This window comes from Pan paniscus, chromosome 5, assembly GCF_029289425.2.
Source record: "Pan paniscus chromosome 5, NHGRI_mPanPan1-v2.0_pri, whole genome shotgun sequence".
In the NCBI taxonomy this organism is placed as follows: domain Eukaryota; kingdom Metazoa; phylum Chordata; class Mammalia; order Primates; family Hominidae; genus Pan; species Pan paniscus.
The window spans coordinates 185,444,879-185,471,110 of record NC_073254.2 but is presented as its reverse complement, the minus strand read 5'-3'; the positions used below and the strand labels follow the sequence as shown (position 1 = coordinate 185,471,110).

The 26,232-nt window shown below is 41.3% G+C and overlaps 1 protein-coding gene across 3 annotated transcripts in view; it reads left to right on the top strand.

The window, feature by feature from the left end:
- The window catches only part of C5H6orf118 (chromosome 5 C6orf118 homolog), a 49,736-nt gene extending 26,381 nt beyond the window's left edge, over positions 1–23,355 (top strand). For 2 of the 3 annotated variants that reach the window (XM_008973631.4, XM_034963221.3), the window contains one exon: positions 99–23,355. In XM_008973631.4, coding sequence (XP_008971879.4) covers positions 99–152 — 54 coding nt within the window. In that variant the 3' untranslated portion in view covers positions 153–23,355. The remainder of the gene's footprint in view (positions 1–98) is intronic. The other variant, XR_010112548.1, reaches the window with a different exon arrangement.
- Positions 23,356–26,232: the final 2,877 nt, after the last annotated feature.

The window sequence follows — 26,232 nt, the reverse complement described above, 5'->3', positions numbered from 1 at the left end:
GGTAAATGTGTCTAAAATAGATGCTTATTTTGAAATTTTATTTCATGCTTAATGTATTTTTTTCTAACCTATGGTATTCATTTCTTATGTATTTTAAGGGGCCTTTGGAAATTTATCAAGGAATTTGTAAAATCAGAGGAAAGAGAAGATAACGCTCAAGCAGCTGAACAAATGGCCAGTGAAAATTCTTAACTTCCATGTATGTAGCATGGATATTTGCAGATGCATATACATTCATAAAGATACATTTCATTTCATCAGCTTTAATCTCTAGTAAAATTAATGTGGTATATGTATCCTACTCAGGATACTGAAATACACACATGCGTACACATGATTAGTTTCTACTGTTGCATACATATTTACAACAATATTAGTTCTTAACGTATGTTTTACTTTCATTTAATAATGTTCAACTGTGGAAAATACTTTTGATTATTTGCTAAGAATAAGGAATTCAGCGCTGCTTGAATACAGCTCAAATTTGTTTATTTGCCAACACAAGTTTACATATAGGCATTTAATAAAATTTGATAGTGATTTAATAATTCCATTTAATTAAATAATCTTTACTGATTGAAGATGATACAGTGCTCCGGAAATGTTACGCTAGCATTATGTTTTGTACTGCATCTATCTTGGCTGATTGTGATCCTGATGACAACGTTGTGACTTAGGATTTTTATTTATTCCCACTTTGCCTATGAACTAGTCTAAACATCTAGAGTAAACGCAAGCTTGATTCCTTTGGACAATCCTATATAGGGCGATTTTTTTTTTCTTTGAGACAGTCTGGCTCTGTCGCCCAGGCTGGAGTGCAATGGCATGATCTTGGCTCATTGCAACCTCTGCTTCCTCGGTTCAAGCAATTCCCCTGCCTCATTCAGCCCCCCGAGTAGCTAGGATCACAGGTGTGTGTGCCACCACACCCAGCTAATTTTGTATTTTTAGTAGAGACAGGGTTTCACCATGTTGGCCAGGCTGGTCTTGAACTCCTGACTTCAAGTGATCCTCCCACCTTAGCTTCCCAAAGTGCTGGGATTACAGGGGTGAGCCACCACGCCCGGTCTACAGGGTGATTTTGAAGATCAAATGTAACTGGTAAAGTACACATATGAGGGATTCGATCCTAATTTGTAATCATAGAGTTTGAGGTGAGAGAGCTAGAGAAAGAGAAAGAGAGAGAAAGAGAGAGAGATTGGCTTTCTACAGATCAGGAGGTCATTGTCAGGGAGGAGTGCTTCTCAGATTCTGTTTAAGATCCATTAGTTCTTCCTGAGGAATGACTCGCTCTGCTTTTAGAGGTAAAATTGTGGCAGCTACTGAAAATGTTTCCCATATATAGAAATCAACTGGACTTTGTTAGCGTACATTGAGTTCTCTGTGTTCCAGTTGCTTTCTATTGGTTATTCATGTCCACTGGGTACCATCTGTCTCATACAGGACAGAGAACTGATACATGAAGTGCTGAATTGATTTGCTTCAACTACCTTGTAAACGATGGAGCTGGGATCTGAACCCAGGTTTGGCTGACCCAGTTACTAAACTTTTATCACCAAATCATGCTGCATCATTTACCTATATGACCAGGAGAGACACAGGAAAATGAATGTATGCATTGCCAAGCAGTGGCATAAAGACCACTAGAACTAAAATCAAATAGTGCTGAATTTATTAGCTTGCCAAACAGGAGAGAGCTGTATACTCAAGAGGTTCAGGGAGTCTCCAGTTTGAAAGAAAAGAGCTGGATATAGAGGGAAAGGGGGTGCATTATTCCATATTAACAGGGCTTTAGGCAAAAGGGGTGCATTATCCCATATTAACAGGACTTTGGACAAAAAGGATGTGTTATTCCGTATTAACACGGCTTTAGGCAAAAGGGGTGCATTATTCCATATTAACAGGACTTTGGGCAACAAGGGTGCATTATTCCGTATTAACACGGCTTTAGGCAAAAGGGGTGCATTATTCTATATTAACAGGACTTTAGGCAAAGGGAGTACATTATTCCATATTAACAGGGCTTTGGGCAAAAGGGGTGTGTTATTCCATATTAACGGAGCTTTAGGCATTAAATTTGGAATGGATTTGTGGTGGAGGTCAGGGGGCTGGAAATTACTTTTTTTGGATTGGCTGTTATTCTGGCTAAAGTCACAAAAGGAGAGTTTTCCAAGAGATCTGAGGAGGGTTATAGTAAAGCTTTGTCAAGATCGAAGTCCTGTGGCAGGTGCTTTGATATGTGCATTCTGGGAAATCATGTTTTTCCTCTAAAAACAGATGCGTAATCCTACCATTTATTCATTTTCTTATATACATTCATTATACTAACATTCAAGTATATTTCAGATTACCAGTAGTGAGATGTATAGAAATTAAGAAGACATGGTTCCAATCTTTAGGAAGCTTAAATTTTGTTGTACAGACATGTGAGAATAACAACAGCAAAAAAGCATGAAGAATGCAGATAGGCAAACTCTTACCTACTACCGGAAGAAGTGTGAATTGATAAGGAAATTTAGCAAAGTAATTTGACAACAAGCTGCGTGGATCACTGAGTATGTGTGTGGGTTCCCAATATAGCCCAGCCCTCCTTGCACTTAAGCAGGACGATGTAGCTTGTTTGGGTCAATATTGGTTCGTTGTGATAATGCATTATAAGAAAGAGGGTGAGCTTATACAGACAGATCAGCTTATTTGTAAAAGGAAATAAAAAATACAGAGTCAGAAATCTGGCTCTCTCAGTGTGAAAAACACTGACTACTTTTAGCCCACAGATTTAAGGGTTGAGATTTTTAAATACCTGTAATCTGATTAAATGTCTGAAAGAGGAGATTACAGGTGGGGCCTTTCCATCAAAGCTCTGCAGCCTAGGGAGGGTATCTTTGACTTAAAAGTGAGAGATGAGGGCCCGATGCAGTGGTTCATGCCTGTAATCCGAGCACTTTGGGAGGCTGAGGCAGGCGGATCACAAGGTCAGGTGTGCGAGACCAGCCTGTCCAACATGGTGAAACCCCCATCTCCACTAAAAATAAAAAAAAAATAAATAAATAAATAAAAGAAAAATCAGCTGGGTGTGGTGGCAGGTGCCTGTAATCCCAGCTCCTTAAGAGGCCGAGGCAAGGAGAATTGTTTGAACCTGGGAGGTGGAGGTTTTAGTGAGCCAAGATTGCACCACTGCACTCCAGCCCAGGAGACAGTGCGAGACTCTGTCTCAAACAAATAAACAAAAAAGAGTGAGAGATGAGAAATGGGAATGAGAAAGCAAAGAAAAAGATCTGAGAGCTTCGCTAAGTGAGCTGTGGACACATGGAACTGACAGAGAGCAAAGAGACTGGAAGGCTACTGAGTTTTCGCAGGAGTTCTACTGCCGAGGAAATCAAGGTAAGAAAAGCTCATTACTGTTCAAAACCTAAAGCAATCCTTGGTCCCCGACCTTCCATGAGGATGAGGAGGAAGGAAGTTGAAGAATCTGTATGTCTCCGCGGCGCATTCCCCAAGGCCCATTTCCATTTCAGATGTGTCCCGGGGGAGACAAAGAAGCCCAGCCCAGGGACAAGGACAATGAAGAGGGGGCTTCGTCCAGAGCCACATCAGGGCTTAATAACCAAGGAGCACTGACTGCTTCTTGCTGGGGGACCCCGACAGTGTCTTCTTGATAGGGCTTTAGAAATTTTACAGGCCAAGAACTGCTGTGTGGTGGGGGTGGGGTTAGTGGTGGTGGAGATAGAGGTTATGGTGATGGTGCTGGTGTGTGTTTCTGTGTGTGTGTGTCTTATGGTGCTGGTGGAGATTACAGGTAGGGAGAGCAGGAGTTGAAGGTAGAGATATCAGGTGGAGGCGAGAAGGAGTTGGTGGTACTGATTGTAAGTGGAGAGGAACAGAAATGAAAGATAGAGATAGAAGCTAGAAGGGGTCTGGGCGTGGCGGCTCACGCCTGTAATCTCAGCACTTTTGGAGGCCGAGGTGGGCAGATGACTTGAGCCCAGGAGTTTGAGACCAGCCTGGCCAACATGGTGAAACCCTGTCTTTACTAAAAATACAAAAATTAGCTGGGCATGATGGCAGACTCCTGTCATCCCAGCTATTTGGGAGGCTGAGGCAGGAGAATTGTTTGAACCTGAGAGGCAGAGGTTGCAGTGAGCCAAGATTGCACCATTACACCCCAGCCTGGATGACAGAGTGAGACTCTGTCTCCAAAAAAAAAAAAAAAGAAGCAGGAAGAGAAAAGTTGATGGGCGAGATGGTAGTTGTCGGGCGCAGAAGTTGAAGGTGGAGAAGGAGTAGAAGGCAGAAAGAGCAGGACTCACTGCTGGCTAGGGTCTGAAGTTTGAGTGAGAGCACCAAATCAAGGGTGCCTTGGAGCTTTGTGTCTGAGCGCTGAATTGGAGCTGACTTTGGGAGGTGCTGATTTTAGGAGATGGTGGAGAGCATGGAGTGGGAGGGAATCATGAGCTTTTAGTTAATTTGTGAAGACGCTTAATGGTGCTTTAAAATGAAATTTTATCTCACCATTTTAATTCAATATCTCTGCTTATTACCAATACTGATTGTCTTAAAATATTGTCTTAAAATATGAAGCCAAGCCCAATTAACTCAAATCACACTTTAAATGTAAATGTACTCTACCAAGGACATAATCCATAACTCACTTAAAAATGACATACTAGTAATGTTAACACTCGCATTTTTGGGTTGATCTCTTTGAAGTTCGTAGTTTAAAATAATGTTCTGTCTGTTTATGTGTGCAATGGGACGCAGCATCTAATGCCTTTCATATTCTCATAAAAGGATCAGTTTGTTAAAACTACAGATGAACTTCTCTCAAACTACTGAAAGTGTTTTGGTGTCATAGAAATGCAAATACTATGTTCAACGGATTTAAATTTTTCTTCAAAACTGAGCAACTTAAAATATGTTAGCTATTTTTTCTTTCTTCGATGAATTTTCTGGCACATCGCAGATACAGTACTCAATAACTATTTTTAATGGACTGACTGCCCGTATGTGTCATACCATTTGTTTTATGGGTTTTTCGTTTTAATTCTATGTAGCTTGGCACATTTACATTGTGTAGCATTCAGCAAATACAAATAATTGAATTCTATGTGGAATAAGAGCAATTTAGACAATTGGATTTAAGTTTCTTAAGTAATCATAAATCTGTTTACCTGTGAGTAATATATCAGTTGTGAAGTATTAGTTGCTATTTTATTTTTTTAAAACAACAAGAAAGATGAAATTTGTTCTGTTTATGATTTTGAAAGAAAGCTCAATTTTTTTTCTAAGGTGCGTACCTGCTTAGTGGGGCTGTGATGTACTTATGGATATGAGGGTTTTCACTTTGCTAGATCAGGCTAGTTGCCCAGCTTAGCTGGCTGGCGTACAACTGATTATATGTGTAATTCTGACCAGCCATCTGGTGAGTGGGTGTCAGCATTCATCAGGAGGAATAGGAGAGATGTAATATATTCCTAGGTCTCAGAACTTTTAGAACCTCTTGGATGCCTCTGGCTGGCCCTTCCCTCGGAAGAATCATGTCCTCATTTTACAGAGAATGTTTTGGCCCAGCCATGGGGGGCTGAAGCCCCAGGGATCAAAGGTGGCCCAGCAAGGTGGACTCAAGTCCTTACTACTACTGAACATAAATCACATGTGTCCCCCGTGAGGGTCACGGATGAAGGGGGTCATGGACAAAGGATGTCAGAGGAGGCCAGTGATGCAAACGAGAGGTCTTTTCACTTGTCCTTCGCTGAAGGGACACCTCCATGGCCCCACCTCTACCCTGCAGCCTCACTCTCCCCTACTGACCTTGATTCTTACTTTGCAGAAAGTGAGAACTGAGGCCATCTGAGAGGAGTGCTCTTCCTTATGTGCCTTCTCTTCCACTCTCAGTAATCCATCCCCATATTCACAAGGGCCCCCTGCCTTGCACTTTCCAAGTAACATGATCATAATCACGCAGTGCCATGCTCACCGCTCTAAAGACACTGACAAGGTGCTATTATTATTCCAGTTCACACACAAGGAAACCGAGGCCCAGGGAGGTGAAGAACTTGCCTCAGGTTGTGGAACTTTGAGAGGCTGAGTCCAGCGCTCTGGTTCCAGGCAGCTGCTCTTAAGGGCATCCTGTGTGGCCTCTGGAGCCTCAAGCCTCCTACCAAGGCAAATCTCTTCCCTAAATTCCTCATCCTATTGTCTCCTCTTCAGAATCCTCCACTCGGCAGGTTAATATTTCCCTAGATCATGAGATTCTGCTTTTTCATTCATTCCTTCACATTAGAGTAACGATATCTAAATTTCTCCTATTAAAAATAAAAAGAGGAACAGAACATCTTTACTGTATCTTACCCTCTAGGGACAGATCTTCCTTTCAGAGCTAACCTTCTTTTCTGAGCCTTCGCTTTGGCAGTCTGTCAACAGAGAGCCGTGCACTCTAGGCTGAGACTGAGAGGAGACTGCAGGCACAGTGAGGGGGCGAAACAGTGTGGGGTCCCCGGTTGGAGCTCATGCAGCTCGAGAGTCTACTGTGGAAGAGAAGCATGAAAAATGTCGTTAGTATTATTTGCCCCACGAAACACAAGAAATGCCACATTGCTCTGTTTTTAAATCAAATTAAATTTGGTTCTGAGCTCCACTCATATCCATCTGGTGGAAGGATAGCTCAGTTATTACTAGAGTTCCTCTCAGCTCCTCTCATAGATATACAAATCTCGGAGGTGACTTTTTTTTCTAGAAATTGACAAAATAATTTTAAAATTCATTTGGAAAGGCAAAAAAAAAACAAGAATCAAGTATATAAGTATATACCCTACCCAACTTCAAAATGTACCATGATGTTAATCAATAGAGTGTGTTATTGGCAAAATGATAGATCCTTGAAACAGTAGAAAGTCCAGACATAGATTCGCCCACATGTGACTAACCATTTTTTGAAAACAGTGCTAAAGAATTTCATGGGGAAAGAAAAATATTTTCTTCAACAAATGGTCCTATGACTACTACTTATATGTAGGAAAAGAGCCCCGGTTCAAGCCCTCCCCTTGTTCTCCCTCCTCCTCTGACCCTTCAGGCCTTCTCTGTCTTCTTCCTTTCCTCTCTCCTTCCCAGTTTTAATACCTGTTTGTGCAAAGCGCGCTCTTGGCTTTCCTCTGGTTATTTTTATTTGTATCTTTTCCTAGTCTTCTCCTTTCTGAAAGAGAGAGAGAGGAGAGACAGAAACAGAGACATGAGAAAGAGACAGAGAGTGATGAGAGAAAAAGAGAGAGAGAGCACCCTTATTTGCACCCTCGAGGCCATGATCAATGGACCATGGTCTCTTCCTTCAAGAAGTCCAGCATCCAGTGAGGAACAGATGCATATGGAAATTAGCAGAGTGGGCGTGGCAAGTGCTCCAGTGGAGTAAGTGCGAGAGTGCAGCATCATCTGGAAGGTTCAGCTCTACTGGATGAGACAAGAGAGGCTCCCAGAGAGACTGAAGCTCCTTCTGATGCCTTCTCCACCACCTTCATAGATCCTCAAGAATATTCTCCAGGATTCTCCTCTGTCTCCATATGATTCCTTGCACGAAAACCAATGATTTAAAATCCCCACAGTCAGGGATAGTTTACCTATATTTGTAAATATAGTTATTTACTTTTAAAAGTAAACAATTTTTTTAGAGGAGCTTTGGGTTCACAGAAAAATTTAGTGGAAAGTACAGGGAATTCCCATATATTCTCTACCCCCAGGTAAGCACAGCCTCCCTATCAATGTCCTCCACCAGAGTGGAGTGTTTGTTACAACTGATTAACCTGCTGACATTGACACATCATCATCAGCCAAACTCCATAGTTTACATTGAGGTTCACTCTTGGTGTTGTATATTCTGTGGGTTTCAACAAATGTATAATGTCGTGTATCCTTCATGTTAGCATCAAACGGAAGAGTTTCATTGCCCTAGAAATCCTCTGTGCTGCACCTACTCACCTCTTCCTTTCTGCTAACCGCTAGTAACCACTGCTCTTTTCACTGTTTTACCTCTTCCAGAATGTCATAGTTGGAATCATACAATATGTGGCCTTTTCAGATTGTTTTTTTTTTTTTTGCTTAATTGCATTCACTTACTTTTCCTCCACTTGTTTTTATAGTATAATAGCTCATTTCTTTTCTATCGCTGAATAATATTCCATTGTCTGAATTTGCCACAGTTAATTTATCCATCCATCCACGTATTGAAGGACATTTTGGTTGCTTCCAAGGTTTGACAATAATGAATAAAGTTGATGTAAACATTTTATCCAGGTTTTTGTGTGAACACAAGCTTTTAATTCCTTTGGGTAAGTGCCAAGAACTATGATTCCCGGATCATATGGTAAGAGTGTGTTTGTAAGAAATTGCCAGTCTTACAAAGTGGGTGTGCCATTTCTCATTACCATTAGCAATGAATGAGTGCTCCTGTTGCCTCACTTCCTCATCAGCATTTGATGTTGTCTTTTTTTTTCTCTTTTTTTACATTTTGGCCATTCTAATAGGTGTGCAGTAGTATTTCATTGTTCTTTTAATTTTAATTTGCAATCCCCTAAGAACATGTAATGTTGAGCATCATTTCATATGCTTATTTGCCATCTGTGTCTTCTTCGGTGAAACTTCTGTTCAGATAAATGACCATTTTAAAATTGGGTTGTTCATTCCTTATTGTTGAATTTTAAGAGTTCTTTGTATATTTTGGGTTATAGTCCTTTATCAGATATATCTTTTGCAAATATTTTCTCTCCATCTGTGGCTTAGCTCCTCATCCTCTCAATAGTTATTCACTTGTAACATAAAATTAAGCCATTTGAAAAATCTTTGAAAATGGATTAAGCAACTAACACAGTTTCCACCTAGTCCCACACTGCTCTAGTTTAGAAACAAGGAAGTTGAGTTTTCCTGGATGGAGAAAGATAAAACTTCAGAATATATACATTATTTTCTGAGAGTGTGTGTTTTAACACTATAAAAGTAACACCAACTCCTCTGAGAAATTTTGGAAAACACTTGACGATTTAAAAAAGTAGAAAAATGTTCATAATTCTGTCTACCCAGAAGCTGTCTGTATTCATATTTTGGCATGTTTACTTATTCCTGCCAGTCTTTTCCTTTCTAGTACGTTAATTCAGTATTTTAGAAAAAATAAATATCTGGCCTTATTATCTGGCCATATTGAACAGTAGTTTAATATGTTCCCATGTCAACTTTTCTCAATAATAAGCAATTGCTTAGCACCACTTCTTGGATGCTCCTTTCATCAGAATGAAAACATAGCTACTTGTAACATTATGTACTTATTTATTATATTTTAGAATATATGCATACATTATATATATGTATAGTACATATATATGTGTGTTTATAGAAAAAAAGTGTTTGATCAGATCACATTTTAAACTTCTCTTCCAATTCTATACATTTGTGGATTCTAAATCAAAGCCCTAATTTTACAGATTGAGAACAGAAAAGCAATTAGATTAAAGGATTTGTCCAAGGCTCCATAGCAAGTCAAGGGAATAATTAGAAATGAAATTGAGATGATCTAACATCTCAGACCATTTGTTTAGCAGATTTCCTATCTCTAAGAAGTAGCATCCAATATTAACTCTCCTTCCTTCCTTCCTTCCTTCCTTCCTTCCTTCCTTCCTTCCTTCCTTCCTTCCTTCCTCTTTCCCTCCCTCCCTTCCTCCCTTCCTTCTCTCCTCCTTCTCCATCTCCTTCTCGAGACAGGGTCTCACTCCATTGCCCAGGCTAGAATGCAATGACACCATCATAGCTTACTGCAGCCTCAAACTCTTCTGCTCAAGTGATTGTCCCACCTCAGTAAGTCCTTCTCTTTCAGAGCATCTACTGGGATGTGTGCATAGATAGACACAGGGAAACCTTGACCTGAATACTGTAGGTCCCTCTTCTGTCACTGCGCTGTGGGAAACAGAGTAAGAACAAAAGACATGAGCAGTTGGAGTTTAGTAAATGTTCATACTATCACACTGGTCTTTAAGTAGATGAAAAAAGAAAAAATGTTCAAGGATAAAGCATTACTAGCAGAATAGAAGCATAATTACATGAAAAGGTTTTAGTTGATGTTTAAAATTGCATAGAATCTAAAAATATTCCTGAGCATTTAATATTTCATCTCAAAGGATAATTTATTAAGTCAAACATACCGAATATGTATTTCTTTCAGAGAACTGGGAACACAATATATAAAAATATTCTCATTCGAAATGGTAATAAAAAACATAAAATCATCAGAAGGAGTGAAATAACGATAACTTTAATCAAACACCATGATCTTTTTTGTGAAATATTTTTATAAACCCAATTTGAACTTAGAGTTAGTGAGAATAAGTTAAACTTACTTTCAAATATGACTTTATGTTTCGTATCCTAAATAAATACGATCTTAACTTGGATTTGGTCCCATTATCTAGTTGGCTCTTGGGTCCACTAACAAATGTACAACTAAATTCTAAGGAAGAGAAATTATTTTTTGAGAGTAAGCTGTAAGACCTCACAGTCTCCATTTATTACTGTTGTGGAGACCTGACCCAAAATTAATACATTATCATCAAAGTTTGCTCAGCTGTGGCTCTCAGTCCAGCCTTTTCATTGTTGTGTTTAAATAAAATATGTTTTATATTCAAATGTGTATAAATCTCTTCCATCTGATTCATTCAAAGTATATATTATTCAAAGGTGTGTTCATGGGTGCAACCTCAAAAACCATTTGATTTGGTCTATGGACATGCCATTTAACCCGGATTTTCTTCTTGCAAAGTTTAACAGGAGAACTTTAGTTCCAAGGTCTTTTCCAGACTGCGCTGCTAGTGTGTGTTGTAGATTAGTGCTTGCATCTTTCTTACCAGGAATAGTGAGAGGCAGGCCGCCCTGAATAGCTTTCCCATGTTCTGATGATGCAGGACTGTGTGCGCCTAGGAAGAACCATCCGGCGGAAAAGCATTACCCGCAGACAGGGGGAATGACAACCCTTGCTGTTAGAGAAACCCTCGTAGATCTGCTCTCCAAGGCCCACTACCAAACAAACACACTGCCTGATGCCTTCCTGTTGCTAAGCAGCAGCTCCTCCCTGATCTCAGGGTCTGTCCCTTATTTGCAAACGACTCCAAACACACATTAGTCAGGCTTCTAAGCCCATTTACGTTGATGTGAATTCCACATCTCCCTTGCCCCACTGATTGTACTCTGTCCTTTCCTTCCTTCTCCCCAAGGTCTTTTGCCTCAAGTTAGTAAGTTACAGGCATGCCCAAGTTTTCATCTTACAAACATAGAGGAAGGAAAACCACAAGCTTCCCTGGCTTTATCCTTCTAGAGTACTGGCTGCCTACCCAGCATGCGTTACTCACTCCTGCCTGCCTAAAGGAATCTGTGTTGTTAACTTATTTTATATTTATTTATTTTAGCAAATACCCACCTCTCCTGTATCATAGCCTCATAACATAGCGGACCTGACCTTCCCTCTAGCTTTAAGAGTAGAGCCCACATTAGCCCTATTCAGTGGTTCTCTATTTTATCTGCACATTAGACTGACATGGGGGAAATTTCTAAAAAAATATGGATGCCTGGGCCTCAACTCAGACCAATTAAATCAAGAGTTTGGTGGAGCCTGGATACTAGCAATTTTTTTTGAGACAAAGTCTCACTCTGTTGCCCAGGCTGGAGTGCAGTGGCACAATCTTGGCTCACTAAAACCTCTGCCTCCCGGGTTCAAGCAATTCTCCTGCCTCGGCCTCCCAAGCAGCTGCGACCAAAGGTGTACCCCACCATGTCTGGCTCATTTTTTTGTATTTTTTAATGGAGATGGGGTTTCACCATGTTGGCCAGGCTGGTCTCAAACTCCTGACCTCAGGTGATCTGCCTGCCTCGGCATCCCAAAGTGCTGGGATTACAGGTGTGAGCCACCATGGCTGGCCAAGTTTCCCTAGTTATTCTAATGTACTAAGCTGGCTGTGTTGACCTCATCCTTCTCAGCATTTGGTCAGGATCGCAGGTTTAAGCTGGGCGTGGGTATTCCCCCAGCACCTCTTATTGGTCTAGGAATGAGAATAGGAACTAAATTGGCCAAATCAGACAAAGAGAAGGCTTTCACTGCACAGCTGGGAGTGGGGTGCTCTAGAATGACAGGGAGTCCTCCAGATGACAGGGAGGCAGGCTGCCCTAGTGGCTGCTCACCACTATCAGGCAACTGATATGAGGAAGGATGTCTAGAAGCTGATGTAGACACGCCCAACTGGGCATAAGTAGGGCACTAGCCCATAGACTGAGTCAAGACCCTCGTCATGTTCTCCCCAAGCCACCTACCTCTGGTCCTTTACCATACGAGATGTTTTCTCATCCCTTAAGCTCTGTTGAGTTGGGGCATTCACTGCCTGGAGCCTAAAGCATCCCGAAGCACCTTCTTCCCCTCACTGCTTCCTTCTCACTAGCAAGCTTCCCCTAAGGAGTGTTTTGTGTCATTGTCGTTCCCCTTCCTCACTTCTAACCATGGGTGCTGTCATCGGCCTCGTCTGCAGCACTGGACTGACCCACTCCTGGTAAAACTGTTCACCATTTCCTTCTAGTTCCCCTGTGCATCCTGTCTCAATCTTTTTCTCACAGCACCCAGCATCCTGGCCGTACAGACAACCACAGGTTCTGTCATTGACCTGACGGGAAGTTTTTTCAGCCTACAAACACCCTTCCCTTTTCCCTTGTTTCTTCCTACATTAAATAAGCTTTGTCTTTAAGAGTCAGCTCAGATGTCCACATCCTCTGGGAAACTCCTTTATCCTCCCAGAGCAGCCATGGAGCTCCTCCTGTGTATGCAGCATCACAGATGGCATATATATTTGTGATTTATATCATATATATGTGTGTATGTCTATATATATATAATGTCTGTGTCACTGACTCCTGGATGGACAGGAGGGGAACCACTTGAGGAAGAGGCCAGAGTAGTCATATCTGTACCTTCAGCATCGTCACTATGTTTGATGCATTGGTGACTGTTATGGTTTGAATTGTGTCCCTTCAAAAGATGAAGTCTTAACTTCCAGTACCTTAGAAAATGACCTCTCTCTTGACATAGGGTCTTTGCAGATGATAGGTTAAAATGAACTCGTTAGGGTGACCCTAATCCAATATGACTGGTGTCCTCATAAAAAAGGACACAGATGCCATGTGATGATGGGCGTGACACTGCCATGCTACAGCTACCTGAAGCTAGGAGCCTGATCCCTTCCCAGCACCCTCAGCAGGAGTGCAGCCCCGCCTGCACCTTAATTTTGGACTCCTGGCCTCCAGAACTGTAAGGGCATAAACTTGTAAGTCACTCAGTCTGTGTTACGTTGTTATGGTGAGGAATCCATGTGTCTGTGCTGGATGACTGAGTGGAGGAAAGAAAGGGGATATCAAGTCTTAACCACAGGAATGCCACTGTAACCCCAGCTCCAATTACACCCACAGGGTGGGGCAGGCACATTGAGGGCAGGGGTGTTGTATTAGTTAGGGTTCTCTAGAGAACAAGAGCCAATAAGAAATGATTCCATATATGTCTCTAGAGGCATCTGTATCTATATTTATTTACAAAGAGATTTATTACAAGGAATTGGATCACATAATAATGGACACTGAGAAGTCCCATGATCTGTCACATGTAAGCTTGAGACCCAGGAAAGCCAGGGTGTAGTTCAAAGGCCTGGGAGCCAGAGAGCCCATGGTGTAGATTCTAGGCAGAGTCTGCGGCCTGAGATCCAGGAGCGCTGAGCACTGGAGAAAACAGATGTCTCAGCTCAAGTTCCCAGGCAGAGAGGAGTTGCCCTGTCAGTACTATTTTGTCCTGTTCAGGCCGGTGGTGCGTTGCTGAAGGCCCACCCAAGCTTGGAGGCCATCTGCTTTCCTCAGTTCACCAACTCAATGTCAGTCTCTCTTGGAGAAACACCCTCCCAGACACACCCGGAAAGATTAAGCCAGGGATCTAGCTGGGCGTACTGCTGCCCACCTAAGTGGACACACACAATTAACCATTACTGGCATGCTCTGAGATTCCCATCTAGCCCATCCTTCCTCAAAAATAAATGTTGGATGTGACTTTTTACACATGACTTCAGATACTTCATTTTTACTGAAGAAAACTATCTCTGAATCCAGCCATTAAGGATAGGGATTCATTCTGAGAAAAGTGTCATTAGGCGATTTCCTGGGTGTGTGAACATCATGGCATGTACTTATACACACCTAGGTGGTAGAGCCTGCCACACAGCTAGGCTGGATGGTATAGCCTGTTGCTCCTAGGCTACAAACCTGTGCATTATGTGACTGTACTGAATACTGTAGGCAATTGTAATGCAAAGATAAGTATTTGTGTATCTAAACATATCTCAACATAGAAAAGGTAAAGTAGAAATAGAGCATTATAACCTTATGGGACCATCGTTGAATATGTGGTCTGTCATTGACCAAGGTGTCATTATGTAGTGCATGACTGTATATATTTTATTTGGATTTCTTATTGGCTTCTCTTTTACCAAATCCTAGACTTTTCTGAAATGCCTGCACCCTTATAAGCAATTGCATATTTAAAATCTATTTGAAGGTAATTATTTGCTTCACTGTCTTTTCCATTTCAAATCCTCTTGGGTCACTGAAGGTAATTCAGGTTTTCCCTCTGCTCCTGACAATGCTTTGCTACACATTTTCCTGTGCTTTCAACACATACTGAACTTAGAATTTTTGGCAGAAATGATAAAATTGTGGTAAAAGTTTCTTTTAGTAGCAAAGTAAAACTGATCTCTTATTGATTTCTTCCAATATCAAGGATTTTGCACACATATAAAATTGGTTTATACTCTAGTAAAACGGACGAACATTTATCATCTAATTGCTTCAGAAATGTAAATATTAGCTATTCTTTCTTAGAACACCACTATTCACATTTCTAATAAGCCTGTTTGACCACTGTATTTCCTTTATTGATGTGCGAGGCTATAAATGACTTTTTAAAAAAATTTATTTTTATTTTATTTTTTTAAATTTTATTATTATTATACTTTAAGTTTTAGGGTACATGTGCACAACGTGCAGGTTTGTTACATATGTATACATGTGCCATGTTGGTGTGCTGCACCCATTAACTCGTCATTTAGCATTAGGTATATCTCCTAATGCTATCCCTCCCCCCTCCCCCCACCCCACAACAGTCCCCGGTGTGTCTTGTCCTCATTTAACTCACTCACTTTCAAGTGTCCTTGGCGTGTGAATCACATGACTTTTGAGCTAAGGTGCCTCTCACTGGCACAATATCCAGAGTACAAGGAAGAACCCCAGGTGTTTGATGGAAACTTCCCATCAGTGAAGCAAAAGCGGATACATGTGACCTTCCGGCCCCAGCTGTGTGCCTGGCTGGACTCTGGGTCTCGGGAGAAAACTGAGCCGCGTGAGACTTTGCCTCTGTTCTGGTGCCTCAATGCTTCAAGTCTCCCTATTTCAACACTGGAAACGATGGTAAAGACAACTCAAGATAACGAATTGAAGATCAAGTCTGATGAGACTGTTCTTCTGAAGACACCAATAACTGCAGCGATCCCCTGGGGCACCTCGAGAGACTATTTAAGACATCCCCAAATGACCACGTCATGCAGAGCAGAAGTCAAGACAATTATCCACCAATGCCTGTCTTCCACTGGCTGGGGAGGTAAGGAAGTGCTCCTGGGGGTGCAACATCACTCCCATCCCCCTGCATGAGCCTGCAAGCCTCTGTGGCTGGGAAAGCTCTCAGGCAGAGAGGCACAGGACAGGGGGAGAGTGTGGAAACTGCCCGCCAAGATGCAGATGGCATCCAGGGTTAGGGGAGGGACCTGGGTAGGTGCTGGCCATATCTGCACCTACAGTGAAGAAGGAGAGCCCATGAGAAGCAGGAAAGGAAGGGATGGACATGCCATGTGGCCTCTGAGTGGTGGAAGTTGGTTCCTGACCCCACCAGGCTGAGTTCACATGGCCCCTGCCTTGGATGTCTGAGTTCTGGCCAGCAGAGCCTTCCTTTGTTTGCTTAGGCCAGTTCAGATGGATTTCCGTTCCTCACACCCAAGAATCTGATCAGAAAGAACATTGTTAATATTTCATGCACTCAAGCATTTATTCATAAAACTTGACTGAGTGCTGACTGTGTGCAGGCCAGTGCTGGGGAAACAAACATTGATAAAATACAGGAATTGTCCGGAGTTGCCTACACTGTGTAGAGCTGTTTAAACTCAAGACTGTAATTATTCCTACAAAAAAGAATGAGATTTTAAAATATGAAGAAATTATTTGACATATGTTTGAAATTCAGATTTATATATTAGCTTCCTTGAAAAGGAGCACACCTAGAGCAGAGTGTATTTATTGCTCAACAGAGAGCACAGTGACGCTGACTCCTGCCTGGTTCAGCTTGGCCTCTGGCCGCAGACTCTGCACTGCCTTCTGTCACCCTATATGGAGGGTTCTCAGAAGCATGTTTTTTCCTGCCTGTTATCAAGCTTGACTTTCTGCATCTGTGTGGATCGGTCCTGAAACTAACCAAGAGGAATATTCTGATTTTGGTATTTGTATCCCTTCTTCCACCACACCCTCAGAAATTCTTAAATTTCACCAAGAAAAGTAATATTTCTTCTGGACATATGTTCACCTCTCTCTAGAAACATTGTTCTAAATATCTAACCTACAGCATGTTTGCTGCCGTTTAAATAAGTTTTAATTTTTTATTAATTTTTAGTTTTTTTTATTTGAGATGGATCTCACCCTATCTCCAGGCTGGAGTGCAGTGGCACAATCATGGCTCACTGCAGCCTTGACCTCCCAGGCTCAAGTTTTCCTCCTACCTCAGCCTTCTGAGTAGGTGGGACTACAGGGTACACCACCATGCCCAACTAATTTTTTCATTTTTGTAGAGACAGAGTCTTGCTATGTTGCCCAGGATGAGTTTCTATTTTTAATTGTCTTTCTGGATGAGGATCCCTGAGAAGTAGCAATTCTGAAAGGATTCGCATCCCAGAGTCCCTCCCATCTTTACACATTTCACTGAAACTGAAGCCCAGAACTGGAAACCAAATGATATCTGCTTGACTAAGGATGCAGTAATACAAATCCCACACTGCTTTCTGGGTGGATTGCTTCAGTGAGAGGCGCATTGTTGGTTGGGCTTTAGAGAATTCTGTTGCAGACTCAGGCTGGGTGCCACAGCTGCTCTCCAGCCTGCCCAGCCACAGTCAGGTGTCTGCCTTATTGACTTATTGTATGTTCCCAGGTCTCTCTACTATGAGAAAATGTTAATAATTTGCAAACTATATGAAATATGTTAATTAAACTTTTAGTGAATATATTTTCCCGTATGCATAGGTAATGTCATGGAGCATAGACCTACAGATCATTTACCTCTGCAGGATTCGAGAATGAGCATCCACACCAGCAAAATGCCTTATGGCTATGGTCAGAAGTAGCCTGGTTGCTAACTGTCTCTGCCCACCACCTCTGCTCATCTTCTGTGATAGGAATTCATCAAGACAGCTATGATGGATACTAATGTTACCTTCCCCTGCTAAACACAGCTCCATTTGCTTTATCTTAAGAGAAGTTTCAGAACTTCACTGCCATTCAAGGCACTACTGCAGGCTGAGCCATCAGTGTATTTTGCCTGGAGTACAGGCCACCTCCTTCAGTCCCCTGCTTCTTTCCTTTGTTCCCCCAAGTTCAACACTCTGTGTGTCTTCCTAGAACTTGAGGCCACCCCATGACACCCACTGCCTCAGAGACCAGCTATATTAGTCCATTTTCATGCTGCTATGAAGAACTGCCCTAGACTGAGTAATTTATAAAGGAAAGAGGTTTAATTGGCTCACAGTTCTGCAGGGCTGGGAAGGCCTCAGGAAACTTACAGTCATGGCAGAAGGGGAAGCAAATGTGTACTTCTTCACATGGCGGCAGGAGAGAGAAGTGTGTAGAGCAAAGAGGGGAAAAGCCCCTATAAAACCATCAGATCTCGTTAGAAATCACTCACTATCATGAGAACAGCATGGGGGAACTGACCCCATGATCTAATCACTTCCCATGAGGACCTTCCCCCAACACGTGGGGGTTACAATTCCAATTACAATTCAAGATGAGATTTTGATGGGAATACAGAGCCAGATGATATCACCATCCAAATTTCTTACAGTGCCTCCAGGCTCCCCAGGGCTCCTACACTGAAGGCTCTGTGGCCCTTCCTCCTGCCACTGTCCCCTCATTGATTTCACTCCAAGGAAAGTGGCTTCTCTAAGGTGCCCAGACATTCTGCCACACTTGGGCCTCAGGACACTGCCCTGCCCCTCCCTAGAATCTGCAGGCCCTCTCTTGAGGACTGAGCTGAGTGTTTGCTCAGAGGTGCCTTCCATGACTACCTTATTCAAAATCACAACCCCACCTCTGCTATCCAACATGCCTGCTTAATTCTTCTCCAAAACGTATCTATTATGTAATATTCTATATATTTTACTTATTTATTTAGTTTTTTGCCTGTTTCCCCTTGCTTGAATGTCAGCTCCAAGAGTTCTAGGATTTAACTCTGTTTTGTCCACTCTGTCCACCATGCCTGAAACAGTGATGGGCACCATGAACTTGGGAACACCTATTCTGATGCTCTAAGTGCCTCATGTAAGTTAATCTGCTTAATCCTCATACCTCCCATAAGAATAGGTACCATTGTCATTCTCATCTTACAGAAAGAACACTAGAGCAAGCAGTGTGAGGCCAACAACATGGCTGAATTCATAGTGTTCATAAGTGTGAGATGGGTCTGGCTCCAGAGTCTGTGTTCTTCAACATTGCATGACGACGAGAGCCAGGAGATACACTGTTGGCACAACCACTATGGAGAACAGCGTGGAGGTTTCTCAAAAAACTGAAAATAGAACTACCATATGATCCAGCAATTCCACTCCTAGGTATATATCCCAATGAAACAAAATCAGTGTCTTCAAGAGATATCTGTATCTATCAAGTATCTATCAAGAGATGAACAAATAAAGAAAATGTGGTCTATATAAATGATGGAATACCATTCAGCCTTGGAAAATAATGAAATCCAGTTATTTATGATAACACAGATGAACATGAAAGACATTATGTTGGATAAAATAAGTCCAACACAGAAACACAAATGTCACATGATCTCACTTACATATGGAATCTAAAAAAGTCAAACTCATAGATGCGCAAAGTAAAATATGGTTGCCAGAGGACAGGGTGGGAGATGGGGAGGTGTTAATAAAAGGGTACAAAGTTTTAGGTAGACAGGAGGACTATGTTCTGGAGGTCTATTTTTCAGCATGGTGTCCATTGTTAATAATGTATTGTATACTTAAAAATTGCCAAGAAGGCAGATCTTAAGTGTTCTTACCACACAAAAAGATAAATATATGAGGAGATGGATATATTCAAGCTTAATTTAATCAATTTACAATGTATGCACATATATCAAGACATCACATTGTACACCAAATGCAGTTATGCATTGCTTAGCAATAGGGATACATTCTAAGAAATGCATTGGTAGGCAATTTTGTCATTGTGCAATCATCATAGATTGTACTGACACAAACCTAAATGTCATAGCCTACTACACACCTAGGCTCTATGGTATAGCCTATTGCTGTTAGGCTACAAACCTGTATAGCATGTTACTGCACTGAATACTGTAGGCAGTTGTAACACAAAGTATTTGTGTATGTAGACATATCCAAACACAGAACAGGTAATATGTTGCACTAAAATCTTAGTACAGTACTGGAGGCTAGAAAGTTTTCAGTTCTATTATAATCTTATGGTCTGTCTTTGAAGCATCCTTGTGTGATGCGTGACTGTGAATACAATTTTAATTTGTCTGTTATATACTTTAATAAAGCTGGGGTAAAAGAACTAGTAGGTGTACTTCATTCTTCCTATGATAAGAGCCACTAGCTTCAGCACTAAGGCCTTGGCCTCAGCTTAGTTCATTGGTGCAGGTTTCTTTGCCATGTTGGTGGACATGAGCCAGTGGTGGGTTTGCTCTAGACAGACATGTTCACAGATATTTAAAATAAGACAATTATGTATTTTTTCACACATTTCTTAGCTTCTTTTGATATGGTGGTCTGTGTCCCTGCCCAAATTGTATATCAAATTGTAATCCCCAATGTTGGAGGTGATGATTGGTGGGAGATGATTGGCTAATGGGGGCAGATTTCCCCTTTGGTGCTGTTCTTGTGATAGTGGGTAAGTTATCATGAGATCTGTTTTTTGAAAAGTGTGTGGCACCTCCCCCTCCCTCTCTTCCTCCTGCTCTGGCAATGTAAGACGTACCTGATTCCCCTTTGTCTTCGGCCATGATTGCATAATAAATTTTCTTAGGCCTTCCCAGCATGTCTCCTGTAGAGCCTGCAGAACCATCAGCCAATTAAAACTCTTTTTTACAAAACCATCAGCCAATTAAACCTCTTTTTTTAAGTAAATTACCCATTCTCAGGTTATTTATTTATAGCAATGCAAGAATGGACTATTGTAGAAAATTGGTACCAGGAGAGGGGTATTGCTGTAAAGATACCTGAAAATGTGGAAGCAACTATGGAACAGGGTAATGGGCAGAGGTAGGAAGAGTGTGGAGGGCTCAGAAGGAGATAGGAAGATAAGAAGATGAGGGAAAGTTTGGAACTTTCTAGAGACTTGTTAAATTGTTGTGACCAAAATGCTAATAGTAATTTAGACAATGAAGTCCAAACTGAGGTGGTCTCAGATGGGGTGAGGAACTTATTGGTAACTGGAACAAAAGTAACTTTTGTTATACAATAGCAGAGAAGTTGGAGGCATTGTGTCCCTGCCCAAGGGATCTGTAGAACTTTGAAGTTGAGAGTGATGATTTAGGGTATCTGGTGGAAGAAATGTCTAAGCAGCAAAGTGTTCAAGATGGGGCCTGGCTGCTTCTAGCAGCCTATGCTCATATTTGTGAGCAAAGAAATGACATAAAACTAAAACTTATATTCAAATGGGGAGCAGAGTGTAAAAGTTTGGAAAATTTGTAGCCTGGCCATGTGGTAGAAAAGGAAAACCCACTTTCAGGGGAGGACTTCAAGTAGGCTGCAGAAATCTGCATAACTAGAAGGAAGGCAGGCACTAATAGCCAAGACAATGGGAAAAAGGCCCTGAAGGCGTTTCAGAGACCTTCATAGAAGCCCCTCCCATGAAAGGTCTGGAGGCGTAGGAGGGAAGAATGGTTTCATGAGTAAGACCCAGGGCCCCACTCCCCTATGCAGCCTTGGGACACTGCTCCCTGCATCTCAGCCACTCCAGCTCCAGCCATAGCTCAAAGAGGCCCAGGTACTAGGGTTGCTCAAAGGATGCAAGCTGTAAGCCTTGGTAGCTTCCACATGGTGTGAAGCCTGTGGGTACACAGAGTGTGAGAGTTGAGGCTTGGAATTCTCTGCCTAGATTTTAGAGGACATATGGAAAAGCCTAGATGTCCAGGCAGAAGCCTGCTGCAGAGGCAGAGCCCTTATAAAGAGCCTCTACTAGGGCAGTGCGGAGGGGAAATATGAGATTGGAACCCCCACACAGAGTCCCCACTGGGGCACTGCCTAGTGGAGCTGTGAGAGGAGGGCCACCTTCCTCCAGACCCCAGAATAGTAGATACACTGACAGCTTGCACCCTGTGCCTGAAAAAGCCACAGGCACTAAATGCCAGCCCTTGAGAGCAGCTGTGGGGGCTGAGCCCTGCAAAATCACAGGGGTGGGGCTGCCCAAGGCATTGGGAGCCCACCCCTTGCATCAGTGTGGTCTGGATGTGAGACATGGAATCATGGGAGACTATTTTGGAGCTTTAAGATTTAATGACAGTCCTGCTGGGTTTCAGACTTGCATGGTGCCTGTAGCCCCTTTCTTTTGGCTGATTTATCCATTTTGGAAAGGGAGTATTTACCCAATACCTATATACCTATATCCCTATTGTGTCTTGCAAGTAACTAACTTGTTTTTGACTTTATAGGCTCATAGATGGGAGAGATTGCCTTGTCTCAGATGAGACGTTTGGCTTTGGACTTTTCAGTTAATGCTGGAATAAGTTAAGACTTTGGGGGACTGTTGGGAAGGCATGATAGTATTTTGCAATGTTAGAAAAACATGAGATTTGGGAGGGATCAGGGGTGGAACAAAAATGGTTTAGGTTTGTGTTGTCACCCAAATTTCATGTTAAATTGTAATCCCTAATGTTGGAGGTGGTGCCTGATGGGAGGTGATGGGATCGTGTAGGGAGATTTCCCCTTTGATGCTGTTTGCATGACAGTGAGTGAGTTACCATGAGATCTGGTTGTCTGAAAGTGTGGAGCACCTCCTCAGCTCTGTCTTCCTTGTACTCCAGCCATGTAAGACTTGTCTGCTTCCCCTTTGCCTTCTGCTATGATTGAAAGTTTCCTGAGGCCGCAGAAGCCATCTTGCTTCCTTTGTAGCCTGCAGAACCATGAGCCAATTAAATCTCTTTTCTTTATAAATTACCCAGTCTCAGGTATTTCTTTATAGCAGCGTGAGAATGGACTAATACATCCTCCTTCTCAACAGAGCAAGAGGTCTCATCATATGACTTCTTCACCTCATTTTCTCCTCCTAAATCTTTATTGTGAAAACCTTGACTGCTGTTTTGCCATCTGCTTTATGTTCCGTCTCTACACTCAATCCTCAGGTTTCCCTTTTCTAATTATCTGCAGGAAAAGACAATGGAATTCCATACATACTGGAGTTGAAATTCTTGTCACTGTTGTGAAGATATTCATAAATACATTTTTGCATACTGGAATTTTGCCTAACAGCAAATATGTGGTTGTAGATTATTAATTTATTTATAAATCTAATTATTTATGATAACACTTTTTAAGTTGAATATAAAAATTGAAGTGTAAAATAACCATAAATTCTGAACACAGTTAATAATCATTAGAAAAGATCAAAGAGATACAGTAGTCACATATTAACAGATTTCTAAATTTGGATTATTCAATTTAATCTGTTGATTGTTTTTCTCCAACAAATTCCATATATCTCTGCTCTATTCTCCCATTTTCATTCTGCTATGTGACCTTTCTCCTCTCATCTGCTTTCTCTTGCTTTATTTTCTTTCCCCTGAGTATTTATCATCTCCCAACACACTATATAATTTACCTGCTTATTTTCTACCTTCTTTCTGCTAGAATGTAAGCTTCTTGAGAACATGCTTTGTTTGTTTGTTTGTTTTACTTGCTGATGTATTTCAAATGCCTTGGTGTGTACCTGGCATGTGACAATGTGGTATTTAATAAATATTTGATAAAGGAATGAATTAGTTGTCAAAGTATGGGTGTTCATTATTTATAATAACACTTTTTAAGTTGAAATAATCTTGAAACCTTGATCAAACCAAATTAAAAAAATTCTGTAACTTATCATCAACAATTAGTCCTCTAGCGCATGGACTTAAGAGGGTGCCAAAATGCAGACGCTTCAGATAAAATTTTCTGAAATGGTTAGTTAGGTTTTTATTTTCTAGTATAGCTTAATTACAAACTCTTCATGCAAAACCCCATAATTGAACAAAATATATTGACATGTGCAACTTATTTTTTCCTAGTAAAAAGGTAAACCTCAGCAAATTTGATTGATTAAAAAAAGTAGAATATTTTCTAATTAAACAACATGTTGCAGAACTTTCTTAGATGACTTCAGTAATCTAAGTGAAAATGAACATACATTGAATATGATTAAATACTATGAAAAGATTGACGAAGGAAAAATATTGGGATGAAATAAAAGTCAATCAATATAAGACAAGAACAATTTCAATTAAACTCCAGACACATTTACTGACGTCTACTATGTGAAAAGCACTGTATTAGTGCCTGTGGAGAATACACATGTGGAGAACGTGAGGCAGAATGAAATAGTCTGTTGTTTAGGTGTCATGAATCTTAAAAGTTGAAATGGCATACACATTTTATGTGAAAGGGCCAAGAGAGAAGAACTCTCAATGTTCAATGCATGATGAAATTTGTAGATATTTGGGAGACAATCTGAGAGCAAGAACAACAATGATAAATAATTGAAATAAGGATAATATGGCAAAAAAGACATCATAGTCTACTCTGCATAGTTTCTGATAAGAAATCTTTCATAATTTCTTGTTGTTCTTCTGTAGGTCATGAGTCCTTTTTTCTGGTAGCCTTTAAGATTTATTTCTGATTTTCAGCAGTTTGAAGATGATATGTTAAAGCTTGCATGTGTGTCCTCTAATTTTTGATTAAAAGCTGAACATCATTTGTAGACCACTAAAGACTGAGGTAAATGGTATTGATGCTTGTAAGTGGTCCATCCTTTTCATCTAAAAGGCTTTTAGTATGGGCCATGGAGTCAATGTAGCCAGTGGCTAATCTGGATTTATGTTTTGTTGTGGTTCTGGTTACATTCACTGCACCACTGGCTTCAAATTCCTCTACGTTACCTTGTGTTTATGGTGGTGGTTGGTATGCTGAAGGGCTTTTCTCAGTGTTTCTTCCCCATCATCAGCTTTCAGTCTTTCCTTTATACTTATGTCTTATATGTGGCAGGGGAAGGGTGTTACTAGTTTCCCATGGCTACTGTAAAAAATTACCACAAAGTGGTGGCTTACAACAACAGAAATTTGTTCTCTCCAAGTTCTGGAGACTAGATGTTTGAAGTCAAGGTGTCAGCACAGCCATGTTTCTTCCACATCTCCAAGGAAGAACCCTCCGTGCCTCCTCAAGCTTCTTATAGCCCCAGGCATTCCTTGGCCTGTGGCAGCATTGTTCCAGTCTCTGTCTCCACCTTCACGTGGCTGTCTTCTATGTCTCTGTGTCCTCACAAGATGTGCTTCACTCTGTCTGCATCCAAATTTTTCTCATCTTAGACAGACACCAGTCATTGGATTAGAGCCCATTTGAATGCAGTAACCTCAACTTGATCACATCTCCAAAGATCCTATTCCTGAGTGAGGTCACATTCAAATGTACTGGGGTTAGGGCTTAAATATATCTTTTTGGAATAGACAAATATCTTTCTCCATTCTCTTGTCCCTGTTTCAGGGATAGACTGTGTCATTTGTTTCTCAGTGCTTGCTGGCCTGGTGATAGAGATAGGAGAGGGGCATCCCCTTATTGTCCTGGATTAGCCTCAGCCTTAGGCAGGCCTTATGTCTTGGAGGTCTTTCTCAGTGACTGTGGAAGGTCTTGTATGAAAGGAATTTTCTTTTTCTTCTCCAATGATAGAAGACATCCATTGTATTGGCTTAGGGTATTGGACCCAGGAGTTTTTTCTTCACTTTTCCCATGATAGAGGACTTTTTCTTTTACACTTTCCCCAGCTGCAATGGATCATCATAAGTATATTGGATGTGACTCGTTTTTCTCCTCTGCTAATGGCATAAAGCCTTTTTTTCATAGGAAAGAAAAGTCCAGGAGCTACTTTGTGCCTTTTTGCAAGAGTAAACCAACCCCTCCTCAAGGCTGTACCACTGCAGAGGGCCTTCTTTGGCAACCAACCCTACCCGAAGCCTTTCTGTGAGCACCTAGTGGAAATATGTAAAGAAAAGTGTTTGAGTCAGTGTTACCTCCTCTTGTGTCCATGGCTTCTGGAGGCTCTGTGATCTCATGCCTGCCCACACACGACTGTTAGGAACATTTACAATTTTTGGCTGAATTTTTCCTGTCTGCTAGTGTGGTTTCCAGCATCACTTCTTCCTGTGCTCTGCTACAGGTGAGTCAGTACTCTATCTCACCTGTCCTTGGAGAGCCATGTGGTTTCTTCGATTTTAGGCTACTTACTTGCTCTGTGAACTAGCTCTGTGATGGGTTAAGAAAAAAGTTACATTTGGAAGTTATCTAGCTTTATTTCTTAGCTAGGATGGCAGGAACACTTTCCAGGTTTCTGCATCCTAGGTAGAAGAGGACCTCCTTCCTTATGTCATATAGCCAGTGTTAAATCTGCACTAATGGCTTCTGATATACTTTGTCAAAAGAGTAAGTAATTTATACAAAGACATTCTTGAGGTGTTGGAAAATCTTGACAAGCCATTTGCATCATGCAAAAGTCGAAATATTATCTAGCATTGATTTGGAATTCTGTTTACTTACAGATTTCTGATTTGTTGAGAATTGCTTGTATTCTTGATGAATATGAAGCCTCCAGAACCTCTTCTCAGGC